Source organism: Anomaloglossus baeobatrachus, chromosome 2 (genome assembly GCF_048569485.1).
Source record: "Anomaloglossus baeobatrachus isolate aAnoBae1 chromosome 2, aAnoBae1.hap1, whole genome shotgun sequence".
Classification (NCBI taxonomy): Eukaryota; Metazoa; Chordata; class Amphibia; order Anura; family Aromobatidae; genus Anomaloglossus; species Anomaloglossus baeobatrachus.
The window spans coordinates 25,155-44,436 of record NC_134354.1 but is presented as its reverse complement, the minus strand read 5'-3'; the positions used below and the strand labels follow the sequence as shown (position 1 = coordinate 44,436).

The window sequence follows — 19,282 nt, the reverse complement described above, 5'->3', positions numbered from 1 at the left end:
AGAAACCACCTTGGGAGAAAACTCTGGAATTGGACGCAGTACTACCTTGTCTTGGTGAAACACCAGGAAGGGAGATTTGCAAGATAATGCCGCTAGCTCGGACACTCTTCGAAGAGACGTGACCGCCACAAGAAAAACTACCTTTTGTGAAAGCCGAGAAAGGGGAACCTCTTTCAAAGGCTCGAAAGGCGGCTTCTGGAGAGCAATGAGAACCTTGTTCAGATCCCAGGGTTCCAATGGCCGTCTGTAAGGAGGAACGATATGACAAACTCCTTGGAGAAAAGTGCGTACTTTAGAAAGCTGTGCCAAGCGCTTCTGAAAGAATACGGATAGCGTGGAGACTTGACCCTTAAGAGAGCTAAGCGACAAGCCTTTTTCCAACCCAGACTGCAGGAAGGAAAGAAAAGTTGGCAATGCAAATGGCCAGGGAGAAAACCCTTGAGCCACGCACCATGCTAAGAATATCTTCCACGTTCTGTGATAGATCTTAGCCGAGGATGGTTTTCTAGCCTGTCTCATTGTGGCAACAACTTCATGAGATAAACCTGAGGCCGCTAGGATCCAGGACTCAATGGCCACACAGTCAGGTTCAGGGCCGCAGAATTCAGATGGAAAAACGGCCCTTGAGACAGCAAATCTGGACGGTCTGGTAGTGTCCACGGTTGGCCTACCGTGAGATGCCACAGATCCGGGTACCACGACCTTCTTGGCCAATCTGGAGCGACGAGTATGGCTCGATGGCAGTCGGACCTGATTTTCCGGAGAACTCTGGGTAACAATGCTAGAGGTGGGAACACATAGGGGAGTCGGAATTGCGACCAATCCTGAACCAAGGCGTCTGCCGCCAGTGCTCGGTGATCGTGAGACCGTGCCATGAAAACTGGGACCTTGTTGTTGTGTCGTGACGCCATCAGATCGACGTCCGGCGTCCCCCAGCGGCAACAGATCTGTTGAAACACGTCCGGGTGAAGGGACCATTCTCCTGCGTCCATGCCCTGGCGACTGAGAAAGTCTGCTTCCCAGTTTTCCACGCCTGGGATGTGAACTGCGGATATGGTGGACGCTCTGCTTTCCACCCACGTCAAAATCCGTTGGACTTCTTGAAAGGCTTGGCGACTGCGTGTTCCCCCTTGGTGGTTGATGTACGCCACCGCCGTGGAATTGTCCGACTGAATCCGAATCTGTTTGCCTTCCAGCCATTGTTGGAAGGCTCGCAGGGCAAGATAGATTGCTCTGATTTCCAGAACATTGATCTGCAGGGTGGACTCTTCCAGAGTCCACATCCCCTGAGCCCTGTGGTGGAGATACACCGCTCCCCACCCTGATAGGCTCGCATCCGTCGTGACCACTGCCCAGGACGGGGGAAGGAACGACTTTCCCTGTGACAATGAGGTGGGGAGAAGCCACCAACGCAGAGAGTCCTTGGCAGTCTGAGAGAGGGAGACAGTCCTGTCGAGGGACGTCGATTTCCCGTCCCATTGGCGTAGAATGTCCCATTGTAGAGGGCGCAGATGAAACTGCGCGAACGGGACTGCCTCCATTGCTGCTACCATCTTTCCTAGGAAATGCATGAGGCGCCTCAGTGAGTGCGACTGGCTCTGAAGGAGAGATTGCACTCCAGTCCGCAGCGAGCACTGCTTGTCCAGTGGAAGCTTCACTATCGCTGAGAGAGTATGAAACTCCATGCCAAGATAAGTCAGAGATTGGGTCGGGGTTAGATGAGACTTTGGAAAGTTGATAATCCACCCGAAACTCTGGAGAGTGTCTAGTGCCACTTTCAGACTGTGTTGGCATGCCTCTTGAGAGGGTGCCTTTATAAGCAGGTCGTCTAGATACGGGATGACCGAGTGACCCTGCGAGTGCAGAACAGCTACTACTGCTGCCATGACCTTGGTGAAGACCCGGGGGGCTGTTGCCAGACCGAAAGGTAACGCTACGAACTGCAGGTGTTCGTCGTGTATGACGAAGCGTAGGAAACGCTGATGCTCTGGTGCGATCGGCACGTGGAGATACGCATCTTTGATATCTATTGATGCTAGAAAATCTCCTTGAGACATTGAGGCTATGACGGAGCGTAGGGATTCCATCCGGAACCTCCTGACTTTTACGTGTCTGTTGAGCAACTTTAGATCCAGGACGGGCCGATACGATCCGTCCTTTTTTGGGACCACAAACAGATTGGAGTAAAAACCGTGACCTTGTTCCTGAAGAGGGACGGAGGTCACCACTCCTTCCGCTTTTAGAGCGGCCACCGCCTGCAACAGAGCATCGGCTCGGTCTGGTGGGGGAGAAGTTCTGAAGAAACGAGTTGGCGGACGAGAACTGAACTCTATCCTGTACCCGTGAGACAGAATATCCCTCACCCAACGGTCTTTGACGTGTGACAGCCAGATGTCGCCAAAGTGGGAAAGCCTCCCACCGACCGCGGGTGTGGGAATCGGAGACCTCAAGTCAGGAGGACGCCGTTTTGGCAACGGTTCCTCCGGCTGCCCTTTTTGGGCGTGACTGAGACCTCCAAGAATCTGAGCGTCTCTGGTCTTTTTGAGTCTTTTTTGACGATGCGAATTGGGACCTGCCCGGTCCTCGAAAGGACCGATAACCAGACTGACCCTTCCTCTGTTGGGGTCTGTTTTGTCTGTGTTGCGGTAAGGATGAGTCCTTACCCTTGGAGTGTTTGATGATTTCATCCAAACGCTCTCCAAACAATCGGTCACGAGAAAAAGGCAAATTGGTTAAGCACTTCTTGGAATGAGAATCTGCTTTCCAATGTCTCAACCACAGGGCCCTACGCAAAACAACGGAGTTGGCTGACGCCACTGCTGTGCGGCTTGTAGCGTCAAGAACAGCATTAATCGCGTACGACGCGAATGCCGCCATTTGCGAGGTCAATGGTGCTACCTGCGGGGCAAATGCACGTGTGACGGAGTCAACTCGCGCAAGCCCGGCTGAGATAGCTTGGAGTGCCCATACGGCTGCAAAAGAAGGCGCTAATGACGCTCCAATCGCTTCATAGATGGATTTCAGCCAGAGCTCCATCTGCCTGTCAGTGGCATCTTTAAGTGCCGCTCCATCTTCAACTGCAACCAAGGATCTAGCTGCAAGCCTGGAAATTGGAGGATCCACTTTTGGACACTGGGTCCAACCTTTGACCACCTCAGGGGGAAAAGGATAGCGTGTATCTTTAAGCCGTTTAGGAAAACGCCTTTCAGGATAAGCGTGGGGTTTCTGGATTGCGTCTCTAAAGTCAGCGTGGTCCAGAAAAGTGCTTAAAGTACGCTTAGGGTATCTGAAATGGATTCTCTCGTGCTGCGAAGCTGACTCCTCCACAAGAGGAGCTGGTGGGGAAATATTTAACATCTTATTGATGTTAAATATAAGATCATTAACTATGGCGTCACCATCTGGTGTATCTAGATTGAGAGCGGTTCCAGGATCAGAATCCTGATCAGTTACGTCCGCCTCATCACCCATAGATTCATCTCGCTGGGATCCTGACCATTGAGATGAATGTGAAGGCCCGTCATAGCGAGCCCGCTTAGGCTGCCCGGGGCCATCGTCCGAGTCAGAGTCTTCACCCTGAGGTGTATATGCCCGCCCCGGAGCTTGGAGCTGAGGGGGACCAGGGGGCAATGATTGCACAGTGTCCGTGGCCTGAAGCACAGGCCTAGCTCGCAATGTGTCAAGAATTTGTGACATAGTGAGAGACATTCTGTCAGCAAAAGCTGCAAACTCAGTGCCTGTCACCTGGACAGCATTCACAGGTGGTACACCCTGGGTCACGTCCAGCAGAGGCCCCGGCTGTGCAAGCGCCGCAGGGGCCGAGCACTGCACACAATGGGGGTCCGTGGAGCCTGCCGGTAGAAAAGTCCCACATGCGGTGCAGGAAGCATATAATGTCTGTGCTTTGGCACCCTTGCGTTTTGCGGACGACATGCTGCTGGCTCTCTGAATGTGAGAGAGTCTATAGCCAAAGGGCGACCAGCGCTATGTAATACCAAGTATTTGTAGCAACAAAATACTAAGAATACTACTGGCACAAGAGGGGTGAGCCCTGAGGGCTGCTTACCGCCCGCTGAATAGCGGGTAAGAGGCTGCAGAAATCCTTGTCTGGGTCTCCCCGGCTCCCCTCTGCAGCTCAGCGTGTCAGCAGGAATGGCTGCCGGCGTCTGTGGAGAGGGGCGGTCCGTGGGAGTTCCCAAACAAAAGTGCGGGAAACAGTGTCCCCTCTGTGCCGATTGTGAGGGCTGGAGTATGTAAAAACGACTCCAGCCCTCAGCGCTGATGCACTGGCCAGCGTCCCGCCCCTCTCCTGACTGGCAGGTCTGGGGGCGGGAACGAACGGGAGCAGGCCGCAAAAGCCGGGGACTCGAGTTATCAGCGCGGCCGCCGTAAAAGCGCGGGCCGCGCTGAAGTCCCCGGCGCACCACAAGTGCCAGCCGCGCCGCAGTCCCAGCGGCCGGCATGACCGATTTCTAGATGTGTCTAGCGTCCCGCCCCTCTCCTGACTGGCAGGTCCGGGGGCGGGAACGAACGGAAGCAGGCCGCAAAAGCCGGGGACTCGAGTTATCAGCGCGGCCGCCGTAAAAGCGCGGGCCGCGCTGAAGTCCCCGGCGCACCACAAGTGCCAGCCGCGCCGCAGTCCCAGCGGCCGGCGCGACCGATTCCTGGAAGTGTGCCTGCTTCAGCTAAGCTGAATGAGGCCATGGCACAAGCGCCGTAGCGCTGATGTCCCCCGGCGCACTACAACACCCAGCATGCTGCGGTGTGAGCGCCTGCACGGGGACACAGAGTACCTTGAGGATGCAGGGCCATGTCCCTGATGTACTCCGCTCCATCCAGCATCTTGTCCAGGGGCTGTAGATGGAGCCCGGTCTCAGTGCCTGGAGACCAGTAAATCCCACTTCACCCAGAGCCCTGTAAAAAGGGATGGGGAAGGAATCAGCATGTGGGCTCCTGCCGCCGTACCCGCAATGGGTACCTCAACCTTACAAACACCTCCGACATACAGTGGGGTGAGAAGGGAGCATGCTGGGGACACTATATGTGTCCTCTTTTCTTCCATCCGACATAGTCAGCAGCTACTGCTGACTAAAAACAATGGAGCTATGCGTGCGTGTCTGACCTCCTTGCGCACAAAGCTAAAACTGAGGAATCTGTACTCCTACGGGAGGGTGTATAGCCAGAAGGGGAGGGGCCTTACACTTTTAAGTGTAGTTCTTTGTGCGGCCTCCAGAGGGCAGTAGCTATACACCCACTGTCTGGGTCTCCCAATTAGGAGCGAAAAAGAAAGCATTTGGATGACATGGAGAAGTAAAGCATTGCCGCAGGGAAAAAGATTCCACTCCCAAAGTAAACAGATCGACCTTATTTCTACAAAATTTTCCACTTACTCTCAAAGTAGAAGAGTTCAACCGTTACATCAAAACTTACTGCAGGAGGAAATTCCTTTATACCAGGAAATTGTTAGAGATGTTGCCCATGTGCTCACCGCTTTGCCACAAACCCAAGAGAGGCTGTTCTCAGGCATTAAAATAATGAGGGCAGATTGGAGGTCATCTATGAAGGAGGATCTGATGGAGGCCATACGATTCCTCAGAACAAATTCATAGACTGCAGAATAGTTACCGTATTTTGCGGCCTATAAGACTACTTTTAAACCCCTGAAAATCTTTTCAAAAGTTGGGGGTCATCTTATAGGGCGTATAATTAGGTAATTTATAAGCCCTCCCTGTCTCCAAGACTCTGTCTCTCAGATCTCGCAGTGAGGTTCCCACAAAGGAAAAAAAATAAAATATTCTCACCTGTCCTCAGCTGCTTCTTGCAGACCACAGGCACTTGGACCTCTCGGTGATCTAGTCCGGTGCACGGAGCCGCCGCTGCAGGCTGCCATCAAGGTTTAACTGCAGTTGAATGCTTTACGACAGAGGCACAAAGCATTCAACTGCAGTAAAGCGCTGACAGCAGCAGCGGCCCTGTGTATTGGACGCAATCATGGAGGGGTCTATGTGCCTGTGGTCCGCAAGAAGTTCACCTTGATGATCACGTCTGGTACACGGAGCCGCTGCTGCTGTCAGTGCTTTACAGCAGTTGAATGCTTTGCGCCACCGTCAAGCATTCAACTGCAGTAAAGCCATGATGGCAGAATGCAGCGGCGGCTCAGTGTAGCTGACAAGATCACAGAGAGGTCTAAGTGCCTGTCGTCTGCAAGAAGCAGCAGAGGACACCGCGGGAACGGAGGACAGGAGAGAATAATTGTGTGTAAACAACGGCATAATAGGGGACAAGAAGGGGACCAGTAGGACAATACTAAAGAATGGGCACAATTCTGCAGGGCACATTACTAGAGGCCCCAAGGAAGAGGCACAAGCATGGGCACATTACTAGAAAGGGGAACAAGGATGGTCACATTACATTTTATTAGAATCTATTTTTATTTTTGAAAATTTCCAGTAGCTGCTGTATTTCCCACCCTAGGCTTATACTCGAGTCAATAAGGTTTCCAAGTTTTTTGTGGTAAAATAGGGGCCTCGGCTTATATTGGGGTCAGCTTATACTCGAGTATATATGGTATATCCCAAACTCTATATTTTAACTGGAAAAATTGGGGGTCGTCTTATACGCCGAAAAATACGGTATTCCATACATTTTTGGTGAAAACTCGTTTTCCCTCACTTTCTGCAGTGTATTGTAGATTTACAATTTATTAAAGTTCTTTGTGTTCTAAACTTGTATCCAATAAATATATTATGTTCTATCTAAATAGCGCGATTATTGCATCATAATGATTATTAGCCGGATGTCACCATTTTACCACAGCAAATTTTTCACAAACATGAGTCATGTACGAGGGAGTCGTCAGGGAAATTGAGAAGTCGGAGTCTTTGCTTACTGACTCCACAGCCCTGCTCTGCCCTACATCTCCTCATCTCTGTCTGTCATCTACCCATCCTCTCCACAGTTCTGCACCACCCAACATCGCCTCGTTATTTCTGTCTATTACATACCCATCCTCTCCACAGTTCTGCACCACCCTACATCTTCTCCCTCTGTGTCACCTACCAGTGCCCTCCGTTCCACTAACAAACTAAGACTGTCATTATCTATAATCCAAACCTCCCATTCCCATCTCCAAGACTCTCACAAGCTGCGCCAACTCTCTGGAACACACTATCCACAACAGTTTGATTACTTCCCAATACCCAAAGTTTTAAGCGGGCCCCCAAATTGCATTTGTTTAGACTGGCCTATCCTCTCATATCATTTATTCCTTAAAATATTTTTTTTCCAAATCTGGTCTCTTGTCACCCTCCGTGAAGTCTGTACCTGTACACGTACTGGCCGGTGACCGGTTCATACCTATGTATTATAGTGATGGCACTTTCTACCATTTACCTTTTCTGCCCCCTATTTCCTCATAGCTTGTAGCTTGCGAGCCCTCACTCCTCTGTTGAATTGTGTGACTGTTTAATGTCTCATTGTCTGTACACGTCCCCTCTGAATTGTTGAGTCCTGTGGAATATGTTGGTGCTAGATACACAAAAATTGTTACATTATTATTCTTGTAGAAGTTAGTAACACAAAGGTTCACTTACTTTCCCTCTCTTCGGTGTGGATGGTTACAATTGACTTTCTGTAATCACTTTAGCTACCTTGTACTTTCTATAATTGTGACTGATACAATAACACCACATTATATTTACATTCTAGGCAAAAAATGTAGGTAATGCTACAGGGTTCACTAACTTTTGCTTGTAACTGTGTCAGACATCTGCCAGAGCAGACCCAGCCAAGGTGGCAGCTGAAAATGATGCATTATGGGACATGAACCAGTTTGCAGTCTATCTGCAGGGGGGGTACTTCATTTATAGAGATAATAGGGCGACCTATCACAACAACCGAACGTGACCCCGAAGGGTTGTAAATATCTGTGCATTGTGGTGTACACATATCAGAGGAAGGAAGTACATGAAGCAAGGAAGGAAGCTAAAAGGAAGGAGAGACTCAAACTAGACCTTAGGAAACCCTTTCTGACAGTGAGGGCAGTCAGGGAGTGGAACAGGCGGCCCCGCGAGGTAATGAGGGCAGTCAGAGTGGAACAGGCGACCACGCGAGGTAATGAGGGCAGTCAGGGAGTGGAACAGGCGACCCCGCGAGGTAATGAGGGCAGTCAGGGAGTGGAACAGGCGACCCCGCAAGATAATAAGGGCAGTCAGGGAGTGGAACAGGCGACCCCGCGAGGTAATGAGGGCAGTCAGGGAGTGGAACAGGCGACCCCGCGAGGTAATAAGGGCAGTCAGGGAGTGGAACAGGCGACCCCGCGAGGTAATGAGGGCAGTCAGGGAGTGGAACAGGCGACCCCGCGAGGTAATGAGGGCAGTCAGGGAGTGGAACAGGCGACCCCGCGAGGTAATGAGGGCAGTCAGGGAGTGGAACAGGCGACCCCGCGAGGTAATGAGGGCAGTCAGGGAGTGGAACAGGCGACCCCGCGAGGTAATGAGGGCAGTCAGGGAGTGGAACAGGCGACCCCGCGAGGTAATGAGGGCAGTCAGGGAGTGGAACAGGCGACCCCGCGAGGTAATGAGGGCAGTCAGGGAGTGGAACAGGCGACCCCGCGAGGTAATGAGGGCAGTCAGGGAGTGGAACAGGCGACCCCGCGAGGTAATGAGGGCAGTCAGGGAGTGGAACAGGCGACCCCGCGAGGTAATGAGGGCAGTCAGGGAGTGGAACAGGCGACCCCGCGAGGTAATGAGGGCAGTCAGGGAGTGGAACAGGCGACCCCGCGAGGTAATGAGGGCAGTCAGGGAGTGGAACAGGCGACCCCGCGAGGTAATGAGGGCAGTCAGGGAGTGGAACAGGCGACCCCGCGAGGTAATGAGGGCAGTCAGGGAGTGGAACAGGCGACCCCGCGAGGTAATGAGGGCAGTCAGGGAGTGGAACAGGCGACCCCGCGAGGTAATGAGGGCAGTCAGGGAGTGGAACAGGCGACCCCGCGAGGTAATGAGGGCAGTCAGGGAGTGGAACAGGCGACCCCGCGAGGTAATGAGGGCAGTCAGGGAGTGGAACAGGCGACCCCGCGAGGTAATGAGGGCAGTCAGGGAGTGGAACAGGCGACCCCGCGAGGTAATGAGGGCAGTCAGGGAGTGGAACAGGCGACCCCGCGAGGTAATGAGGGCAGTCAGGGAGTGGAACAGGCGGCCCCGCAAGGTAATGAGGGCAGTCAGGGAGTGGAACAGGCGACCCCACGAGGTAATGAGGGCAGTCAGGGAGTGGAACAGGCGGCCCCGCGAGGTAATGAGGGCAGTCAGGGAGTGGAACAGGCGGCCCCGCGAGGTAATGAGGGCAGTCAGGGAGTGGAACAGGCGACCCCGCGAGGTAATGCGGGCAGTCAGGGATTGGAGCAGGCCACCATGGGAGGTAATGAGGGCAGTCAGAGTGGAACAGTCTACTGAAGGAGGTAATGAGCTCTCCATCAATGGAAATCTTCAAGTGGAAACTGGATAAACATATAGTTGGGATGATTAAAGAAAACCTGCACTCCCAGAGGATTGGACCCGATGGCCCTTGAGGTCCCTTCCAACGCTACCATACTATGATTCTATGATCCCTCCCTTGTTGTGACCGTTAACCCTTGAACACTGGTTACCCCAAAATGAAGACCTCATTGAATGTGCTGACCTCGTTCAGCAGGTGCAGGATTCCTAGGACCAGCTTCATGATTTGGTCGATGGCAATCCGCTTGTCCTGATTTTCATGTTCTAGAGACGAACGTAGAATTGTGCCCCCCACAGCCTCCAAATCCCCCTGAAAAAGACAGGTTCACAGTTATTGTTATGGAACACAACAACACCTAACCCACAAGGAAAAAAAAAATAAGAGTCCCCAAAACCAGGAGCCAACTCCATATGAGGTCGTCATGGTCCCTGAGCGAACCCGTAAGACAGTGGCATGGTACGTCACTATACGAAAATCTGTCAGGGGTCGGCAGCAGGCGATACAGACCCCCAAGCCCAGCAGGGGTCGGCAGCAGGCGATACAGACCCCCAAGCCCGGCAGGGGTCGGCAGCAGGCGATACAGACCCCCAAGCCCGGCAGGGGTCGGCAGCAGGCGAAACAGACCCCCAAGACCGGCAGGGGTCGGCAGCAGGCGATACAGACCCCCAAGACCGGCAATAGGCGTTACAGACCCAAAGACCGGCAGGGGCCAGAAGCAGGCGCTAAGCTCCCCAAACCTGGCAGGGATCAGTACTAGGCGCTACGACCCTCAAATTTGACAACAGTATTATCACATATGCAATAAATATGGGCACAAGCTGCAGAGATCAATACTCCAGACCAGAGAAGAGCCGTGTGGTACCATTCCAAGAGACCCATCACATCAACCCATGGGGTTAGTCCAAAAACCACCTGTGGCCTGTCAGTAATCCGCAAAACATCACCTGCAAAATGGATACTGTGGCTCCTCTCAGAGGGCAAGTACAGGCATGTACCAGAATTTAGGGGCAAAAACAACCCCAGAGCCTCAGACGGGGACACTCACCTCTGTGAGGAGAAGATGCATGATTGCCAGAGCATGACGGACCACCCTCTGGGACAACGGCTTCACAGACGACACTTCAACCTCCGAAAATGGGTCAGAATGGAGAGAAACAGCGGCCATGGGGTAATCCGAAACTGAAAGAAAACAAATGACAGCAACGTGAGAGGAGAGGCGACACATCCCCCCGGACACATATCACTGCTGTCACCAGGGAGTAACTGTCTCCAGCGCCACAGCCGCCTCCAGGGCGTAAGTGTCGCCAGCCCCACAGCCGCCTCCAGGGCGAAAGTGTCGCCAGCCCCACAGCCGCCTCCAGGGCGAAAGTGTCGCCAGCCCCACAGCCGCCTCCAGGGCGAAAGTGTCGCCAGCCCCACAGCCGCCTCCAGGGCGAAAGTGTCGCCAGCCCCACAGCCGCCTCCAGGGCGAAAGTGTCGCCAGCCCCACAGCCGCCTCCAGGGCGAAAGTGTCGCCAGCCCCACAGCCGCCTCCAGGGCGAAAGTGTCGCCAGCCCCACAGCCGCCTCCAGGGCGAAAGTGTCGCCAGCCCCACAGCCGCCTCCAGGGCGAAAGTGTCGCCAGCCCCACAGCCGCCTCCAGGGCGAAAGTGTCGCCAGCCCCACAGCCGCCTCCAGGGCGAAAGTGTCGCCAGCCCCACAGCCGCCGCCAGGGCGAAAGTGTCGCCAGCCCCACAGCCGCCGCCAGGGCGAAAGTGTCGCCAGCCCCACAGCCGCCGCCAGGGCGAAAGTGTCGCCAGCCCCACAGCCGCCGCCAGGGCGAAAGTGTCGCCAGCCCCACAGCCGCCGCCAGGGCGAAAGTGTCGCCAGCCCCACAGCCGCCGCCAGGGCGAAAGTGTCGCCAGCCCCACAGTCGCCAGGGCGTAAGTGTCGCCAGCCCCACAGTCGCCAGGGCGTAAGTGTCGCCAGCCCCACAGTCGCCAGGGCGTAAGTGTCGCCAGCCCCACAGTCGCCAGGGCGTAAGTGTCGCCAGCCCCACAGTCGCCAGGGCGTAAGTGTCGCCAGCCCCACAGTCGCCAGGGCGTAAGTGTCGCCAGCCCCACAGTCGCCAGGGCGTAAGTGTCGCCAGCCCCACAGTCGCCAGGGCGTAAGTGTCGCCAGCCCCACAGTCGCCAGGGCGTAAGTGTCGCCAGCCCCACAGTCGCCAGGGCGTAAGTGTCGCCAGCCCCACAGTCGCCAGGGCGTAAGTGTCGCCAGCCCCACAGTCGCCAGGGCGTAAGTGTCGCCAGCCCCACAGTCGCCAGGGCGTAAGTGTCGCCAGCCCCACAGTCGCCAGGGCGTAAGTGTCGCCAGCCCCACAGTCGCCAGGGCGTAAGTGTCGCCAGCCCCACAGTCGCCAGGGCGTAAGTGTCGCCAGCCCCACAGTCGCCAGGGCGTAAGTGTCGCCAGCCCCACAGTCGCCAGGGCGTAAGTGTCGCCAGCCCCACAGTCGCCAGGGCGTAAGTGTCGCCAGCCCCACAGTCGCCAGGGCGTAAGTGTCGCCAGCCCCACAGTCGCCAGGGCGTAAGTGTCGCCAGCCCCACAGTCGCCAGGGCGTAAGTGTCGCCAGCCCCACAGTCGCCAGGGCGAAAGTGTCGCCAGCCCCACAGTCGCCAGGGCGAAAGTGTCGCCAGCCCCACAGTCGCCAGGGCGTAAGTGTCGCCAGCCCCACAGTCGCCAGGGCGTAAGTGTCGCCAGCCCCACAGTCGCCAGGGCGTAAGTGTCGCCAGCCCCACAGTCGCCAGGGCGTAAGTGTCGCCAGCCCCACAGTCGCCAGGGCGTAAGTGTCGCCAGCCCCACAGTCGCCAGGGCGTAAGTGTCGCCAGCCCCACAGTCGCCAGGGCGTAAGTGTCGCCAGCCCCACAGTCGCCAGGGCGTAAGTGTCGCCAGCCCCACAGTCGCCAGGGCGTAAGTGTCGCCAGCCCCACAGTCGCCAGGGCGTAAGTGTCGCCAGCCCCACAGTCGCCAGGGCGTAAGTGTCGCCAGCCCCACAGTCGCCAGGGCGTAAGTGTCGCCAGCCCCACAGTCGCCAGGGCGTAAGTGTCGCCAGCCCCACAGTCGCCAGGGCGTAAGTGTCGCCAGCCCCACAGTCGCCAGGGCGTAAGTGTCGCCAGCCCCACAGTCGCCAGGGCGTAAGTGTCGCCAGCCCCACAGTCGCCAGGGCGTAAGTGTCGCCAGCCCCACAGTCGCCAGGGCGTAAGTGTCGCCAGCCCCACAGTCGCCAGGGCGTAAGTGTCGCCAGCCCCACAGTCGCCAGGGCGTAAGTGTCGCCAGCCCCACAGTCGCCAGGGCGTAAGTGTCGCCAGCCCCACAGTCGCCAGGGCGTAAGTGTCGCCAGCCCCACAGTCGCCAGGGCGTAAGTGTCGCCAGCCCCACAGTCGCCAGGGCGTAAGTGTCGCCAGCCCCACAGTCGCCAGGGCGTAAGTGTCGCCAGCCCCACAGTCGCCAGGGCGTAAGTGTCGCCAGCCCCACAGTCGCCAGGGCGTAAGTGTCGCCAGCCCCACAGTCGCCAGGGCGTAAGTGTCGCCAGCCCCACAGTCGCCAGGGCGTAAGTGTCGCCAGCCCCACAGTCGCCAGGGCGTAAGTGTCGCCAGCCCCACAGTCGCCAGGGCGTAAGTGTCGCCAGCCCCACAGTCGCCAGGGCGTAAGTGTCGCCAGCCCCACAGTCGCCAGGGCGTAAGTGTCGCCAGCCCCACAGTCGCCAGGGCGTAAGTGTCGCCAGCCCCACAGTCGCCAGGGCGTAAGTGTCGCCAGCCCCACAGTCGCCAGGGCGTAAGTGTCGCCAGCCCCACAGTCGCCAGGGCGTAAGTGTCGCCAGCCCCACAGTCGCCAGGGCGTAAGTGTCGCCAGCCCCACAGTCGCCAGGGCGTAAGTGTCGCCAGCCCCACAGTCGCCAGGGCGTAAGTGTCGCCAGCCCCACAGTCGCCAGGGCGAAAGTGTCGCCAGCCCCACAGTCGCCAGGGCGTAAGTGTCGCCAGCCCCACAGTCGCCAGGGCGAAAGTGTCGCCAGCCCCACAGTCGCCAGGGCGTAAGTGTCGCCAGCCCCACAGTCGCCAGGGCGTAAGTGTCGCCAGCCCCACAGTCGCCAGGGCGTAAGTGTCGCCAGCCCCACAGTCGCCAGGGCGTAAGTGTCGCCAGCCCCACAGTCGCCAGGGCGTAAGTGTCGCCAGCCCCACAGTCGCCAGGGCGTAAGTGTCGCCAGCCCCACAGTCGCCAGGGCGTAAGTGTCGCCAGCCCCACAGTCGCCAGGGCGTAAGTGTCGCCAGCCCCACAGTCGCCAGGGCGTAAGTGTCGCCAGCCCCACAGTCGCCAGGGCGTAAGTGTCGCCAGCCCCACAGTCGCCAGGGCGTAAGTGTCGCCAGCCCCACAGTCGCCAGGGCGTAAGTGTCGCCAGCCCCACAGTCGCCAGGGCGTAAGTGTCGCCAGCCCCACAGTCGCCAGGGCGTAAGTGTCGCCAGCCCCACAGTCGCCAGGGCGTAAGTGTCGCCAGCCCCACAGTCGCCAGGGCGTAAGTGTCGCCAGCCCCACAGTCGCCAGGGCGTAAGTGTCGCCAGCCCCACAGTCGCCAGGGTGTGTCACCAGCCCCACAGTCGCCAGGGCGTAAGTGTCGCCAGCCCCACAGTCGCCAGGGTGTAAGTGTCACCAGCCCCACAGTCGCCAGGGCGTAAGTGTCGCCAGCCCCACAGTCGCCAGGGCGTAAGTGTCACCAGCCCCACAGTCGCCAGGGTGTAAGTGTCACCAGCCCCACAGTCGCCAGGGCGTAAGTGTCACCAGCCCCACAGTCGCCAGGGCGTAAGTGTCACCAGCCCCACAGTCGCCAGGGCGTAAGTGTCGCCAGCCCCACAGTCGCCAGGGCGTAAGTGTCACCAGCCCCACAGTCGCCAGGGCGTAAGTGTCATCAGCCCCACAGTCGCCAGGGCGTAAGTGTCACCAGCCCCACAGTCGCCAGGGCGTAAGTGTCACCAGCCCCACAGTCGCCAGGGTGTGTCACCAGCCCCACAGTCGCCAGGGCGTAAGTGTCGCCAGCCCCACAGTCGCCAGGGTGTAAGTGTCACCAGCCCCACAGTCGCCAGGGCGTAAGTGTCGCCAGCCCCACAGTCGCCAGGGCGTAAGTGTCACCAGCCCCACAGTCGCCAGGGTGTAAGTGTCACCAGCCCCACAGTCGCCAGGGTGTAAGTGTCACCAGCCCCACAGTCGCCAGGGCGTAAGTGTCGCCAGCCCCACAGTCGCCAGGGCGTAAGTGTCGCCAGCCCCACAGTCGCCAGGGCGTAAGTGTCGCCAGCCCCACAGTCGCCAGGGTGTAAGTGTCACCAGCCCCACAGTCGCCAGGGCGTAAGTGTCGCCAGCCCCACAGTCGCCAGGGCGTAAGTGTCGCCAGCCCCACAGTCGCCAGGGCGTAAGTGTCACCAGCCCCACAGTCGCCAGGGTGTGTCACCAGCCCCACAGTCGCCAGGGCGTAAGTGTCGCCAGCCCCACAGTCGCCAGGGTGTAAGTGTCACCAGCCCCACAGTCGCCAGGGCGTAAGTGTCGCCAGCCCCACAGTCGCCAGGGCGTAAGTGTCACCAGCCCCACAGTCGCCAGGGTGTAAGTGTCACCAGCCCCACAGTCGCCAGGGCGTAAGTGTCACCAGCCCCACAGTCGCCAGGGCGTAAGTGTCACCAGCCCCACAGTCGCCAGGGCGTAAGTGTCACCAGCCCCACAGTCGCCAGGGCGTAAGTGTCACCAGCCCCACAGTCGCCAGGGCGTAAGTGTCACCAGCCCCACAGTCGCCAGGGCGTAAGTGTCGCCAGCCCCACAGTCGCCAGGGCGTAAGTGTCGCCAGCCCCACAGTCGCCAGGGCGTAAGTGTCGCCAGCCCCACAGTCGCCAGGGTGTAAGTGTCACCAGCCCCACAGTCGCCAGGGCGTAAGTGCCACCAGCACTGGAGGCCGGTGTTCGTGGTATGCGGCTATCACGGCCCCGCTCCCCGTTACTCCTCACAGCTGACGCCGGCTCCGGTCTCCTGTAGTTCAGGAGCTGCTCTCGGATCAAGCACCTGATAGTAAATGTCTGCGGCGGCAGCCGGAAACCGGGTATCAGATAACCCCGCCCACCGTGATGCAAGTCTAGTATTGTCCAATAGGGGTTTAGAACATTTACATTGCACGGAGCTACAGTGAGACGAGCTGTGATTGGCTGCGGCTCCACAGAGCAGACGTTGTCATTGGAAGGTGGGCAGGAGGGTAGGCGCTTGCTCAGTTATCTGAAAGTGTGACGTCAGGTTCATGTAGCGTCAGGACTCACGTGACTGATAGAGAGAGAGAGAGAGAGAGAGAGAGATATGTATATATATATATCACTGTATTGGAGTCCCTGCCACGCCTCCCCTCCTGCCACGCCTCCCCTTCTGCCACGCCTCCTCTCCTGTGGATCCGCCCTCCTGCTCCTGGCCGCGTTCCCGAGCTTGTTCGTGCACCCGCCAGGAAACCTAATATTCAAGGCTGCAGTGTAGTCCCACGAGTATTAACCTTTACACCCCCTGCCGTATACAGTTAGCTGTATACAGATCGGAGGGCTGTATACTTTTGGGAGGGGAGCTGTATACCCTTGGATGTAGAGCTGTACACCAGGGTGGTGAGCTGCATACCCTTGGGGGGGTGCAGTCAACTGTATACCCTTGTAGGGGAGGGGAGCTGTATACCTTTGTTGGGGAGGGAAGCTGTATATCCTTGGGGGGAGCGGTATACCCTTGGGAGGAGCTATATACCAGGGAGGGGAGCTGTATACCCTTGGGGGGAGCTATATACCAGGAAGGGGAGCTGTAACCGGTAGAAGAATTGGATCCAGCAGCACGTCCAAGATAAATGATAAAATGTAACTTTATTTCAAAAGACTAAAGACCTGGAGCCCACCTCCTTGCACCGTCCTGAATAGAGTAATCCAGGATCATTAATCGGGTGAGCTGGAAAAAAAATTTCTTTTCAGGGAGGGGAGCTGTATACCCTTGTGGGGGCTGCTTTTCTGCTTCTACAGAATTTTAAAAATAAAACTTATGAAATTGGCCTGGACAGAAATGATGGTTTCCTTAATATTTTGTTGCACACCCTTTTGAGGCAATCACTGCAATCACACGATTCCTGTAACTGTCAATGAGACTTCTGCTCCTCTCGACAGGTATTTTGGCGACTCCTCAAGAGCGCAGTGCTCCTTGTGTCTGGTGTTTGAAGGTCGCCTTTTCCAGACGTTTTGGCTGTTTACAAAGATGCTCAATGGGATTTAGGTCAGGGCTCATAGAAACCACTTCAGAATAGTCCAATATTTTCCTCTTAGCCTTTCTTGGGTGTTTTTAGCTGTGTGTTTTGGGTCATTATCCTGTTGCAAGACCCATGACCTGCGACTGAGACCAAGCTTTCTGACACTGGGCAGCACATTTCTCTCTAGAATCCCTTGATAGTCTTGAGATATCATTGTACCCTGCACAGATTCAAGACCCCCTGTGTCAGATGCAGCAAAGCAGCCCCAGAACATAACAGAGTCTCCTCCATGTTTCACAGTAGGGACAGTGTTCTTTTCAAGATATGCTTCATTTTTCCATCTGTGAACATACAGCTGAGGTGCCGTGCCAAAAAGTTCCATTTTATCTCATCTTTCCATAGTACATTTTCCCAGAAGCTTTGTGGCTTGTCACCATGTAGTTTGGCAAATTCCTGTCTTGCTTTTTTATGATCTTTTTTCAACAATGGTGTCCTCCTTTGTTATCTCCTATGAAGTCCATTTTGGCTCAAACAACGACGGATGTGATCTGACACTGATGTTCCTTCAGCTTGAAGTTCACCTTTAAGCTCTTTAGAAGTTTTTCTGGGCTCTTTTGTTACCATTCGTATTATCCAGCTCTTTGATTTTTCATCAATTTTCCTCCTGTGGCCACATCCAGGGAGGTTGGCTGCAGTCCTATGGATCTTACATTTCTGAATATATGCAACTGTAGTCACAGGAACATCAAGCTGCTTGGAGATGGTTGTATAACCTTTACCTTAAACATGCTTGTCTATAATATTCTTTCTAATCTCCTGAGACAACTCTTTCCTTTGCTTCCTCTGGTCCATGTTGAGTGTAGTACACATGACTCGCCCACCCCAGGGCTATGGGACACCCGGTGCCGGGCCGGACTAGTCCGGTGGTAGTCAGTGGTGGCTGGGCCCGGCTCCGTGGCCCTGGTGGGTGTCAGATAATATGTGGCTGATGACTTTAAGTTTGTGTTCGTGACGCCACCTGTGGTATGCGGCTATTAAGCCGCCGCTGCTGTGTAAGGCCTCCGGGGTGATGAAGTGGCAGCAATGGTGGTACTGCTCCCCACAGGTGGAGCGGTGCCCCGGGACACAGTTGGTGCTTGTGGAAGTCTATGGTGTTGTGTGACTAGCACGGTGCAGGGCCGACAAGCAATGAAAGAAACAGGCACAAACAGTAGTCTCTTTACCTTCTCCTCTTTTACTCGGCAGAAGTTTAGTCCAGGGAGACCGTCACAGATGGTAAAAATGGTCCGGCCGGCCTGGAAGTGCCTGGGGTGATCTTTGGCCAGTTGAGTATGAGGCCTACTCCTTAATCTTTCTTTGCTGTTTTAGGACACTGCACTTTGGGTTAGCAATTGCCCTCTTGCTGCTGGGACTGGTGGTTCGTCCCTTTTTCTGTGGGGTAGACTGCGCAGGCCCTCTCTGGTGCTTCTCTGCTGGAGTCCACACCAGGCCCTTGGGATGCAGCTGTACCTTCAGATTGCTTCTGGGCCAGGGGGCTTGCAGCTCTCCTGCCCTCCGGATTCAGCTACCAGGGATGGATTTTATGCCCTGGCAACTACAGACTCCGATGTCCGAGTCTCTGCTGTGCCTCTCTGCTCCCCTTGCTTCACTGGGCCAAGCTATCCCAGCTCTAGGCCCCAGTTTCACAAGGCAGCACTACTCTGCGTCTGCACTCTTTCACTCCTGTCTCCAGACTCACCACTACTTCCTCCCTTCAGCCAGACTTAAGGAATGCTCCCTCAAGTTCCAGGTTCAGAGCTCCCTCTGCTGGCCGGAGGGAGAACTGTGTTGGGTGTTAACTTACTGGCCAATAGATCTCCCAATTACCTCCAGGCTCAGCATTAACCCTTTGGGAGGGCAATGCTGTTGTGGCGACCAGGTCCTGGGGCGCCACACTCCCCCTTAGTTAAATTCAGTACTCCCGGACTGTAGAAACAAACAGGACATGTTAGAACATTTCATCCCATTATGGGAGGCGCATTACTTGAACGTTACAAACTTAAACATTACTATTAGAGTCCAGTGTGGCTCCCTGCCGGGTGTCCATTACACTGCTCCATGGGGGACCCGCCGCGATCAAACCCCCAACGTAGGCTCTGGGCGTGCGTCAGAGCATTGTTGACCCCACTCTATGCACGCCGGACGGGTTTTTCTTCAGGGGTGTTGAGCACACTGGTGCTAACTATGAACAATTTAGGTGTTGGCCACCCATAGTCCAGTGGCCCAACTGTCCATCTTCGCAATCAAAGAAAAAGAAAAACATTTTGTACACAACATTACAGACATTTCGCATAACTATTTACATTCTAATAAATACTCCTTTTTCCCTTATACAGTTGACTCTCTATACCTTGGAGGGGGTTGTCCCCTAGTGCTGCGTTGGGACCTGCGTAGCTCTGGTGTTTACCCCTGACTACGTGGTGTGTCTTCTACCTCAGCACTACAGGTGGGCCTAACCCCGATAGGTAAGCGTGATGGTTGC

The 19,282-nt window shown here is 56.0% G+C and overlaps 1 protein-coding gene across 5 annotated transcripts in view; it reads right to left on the bottom strand.

The window, feature by feature from the left end:
• LOC142290796 (uncharacterized) overlaps positions 1–15,627 on the bottom strand; it is an 80,836-nt gene extending 65,209 nt beyond the window's left edge. For 4 of the 5 annotated variants that reach the window (XM_075334799.1, XM_075334800.1, XM_075334796.1 and 1 more), the window contains exons 1-3: positions 15,509–15,608; positions 10,538–10,671; positions 9,676–9,801 (exon numbers count right to left, since the gene is read on the bottom strand). In XM_075334799.1, the coding sequence (XP_075190914.1) occupies positions 9,676–9,801; positions 10,538–10,657 (246 nt within the window). In that variant the 5' untranslated portion in view covers positions 10,658–10,671; positions 15,509–15,608. Of the gene's footprint in view, positions 1–9,675; positions 9,802–10,537; positions 10,672–15,508 lie in introns of all 5 variants that reach the window. The other variant, XM_075334797.1, reaches the window with a different exon arrangement.
• Between the last annotated feature and the right edge of the window lie 3,655 nt (positions 15,628–19,282).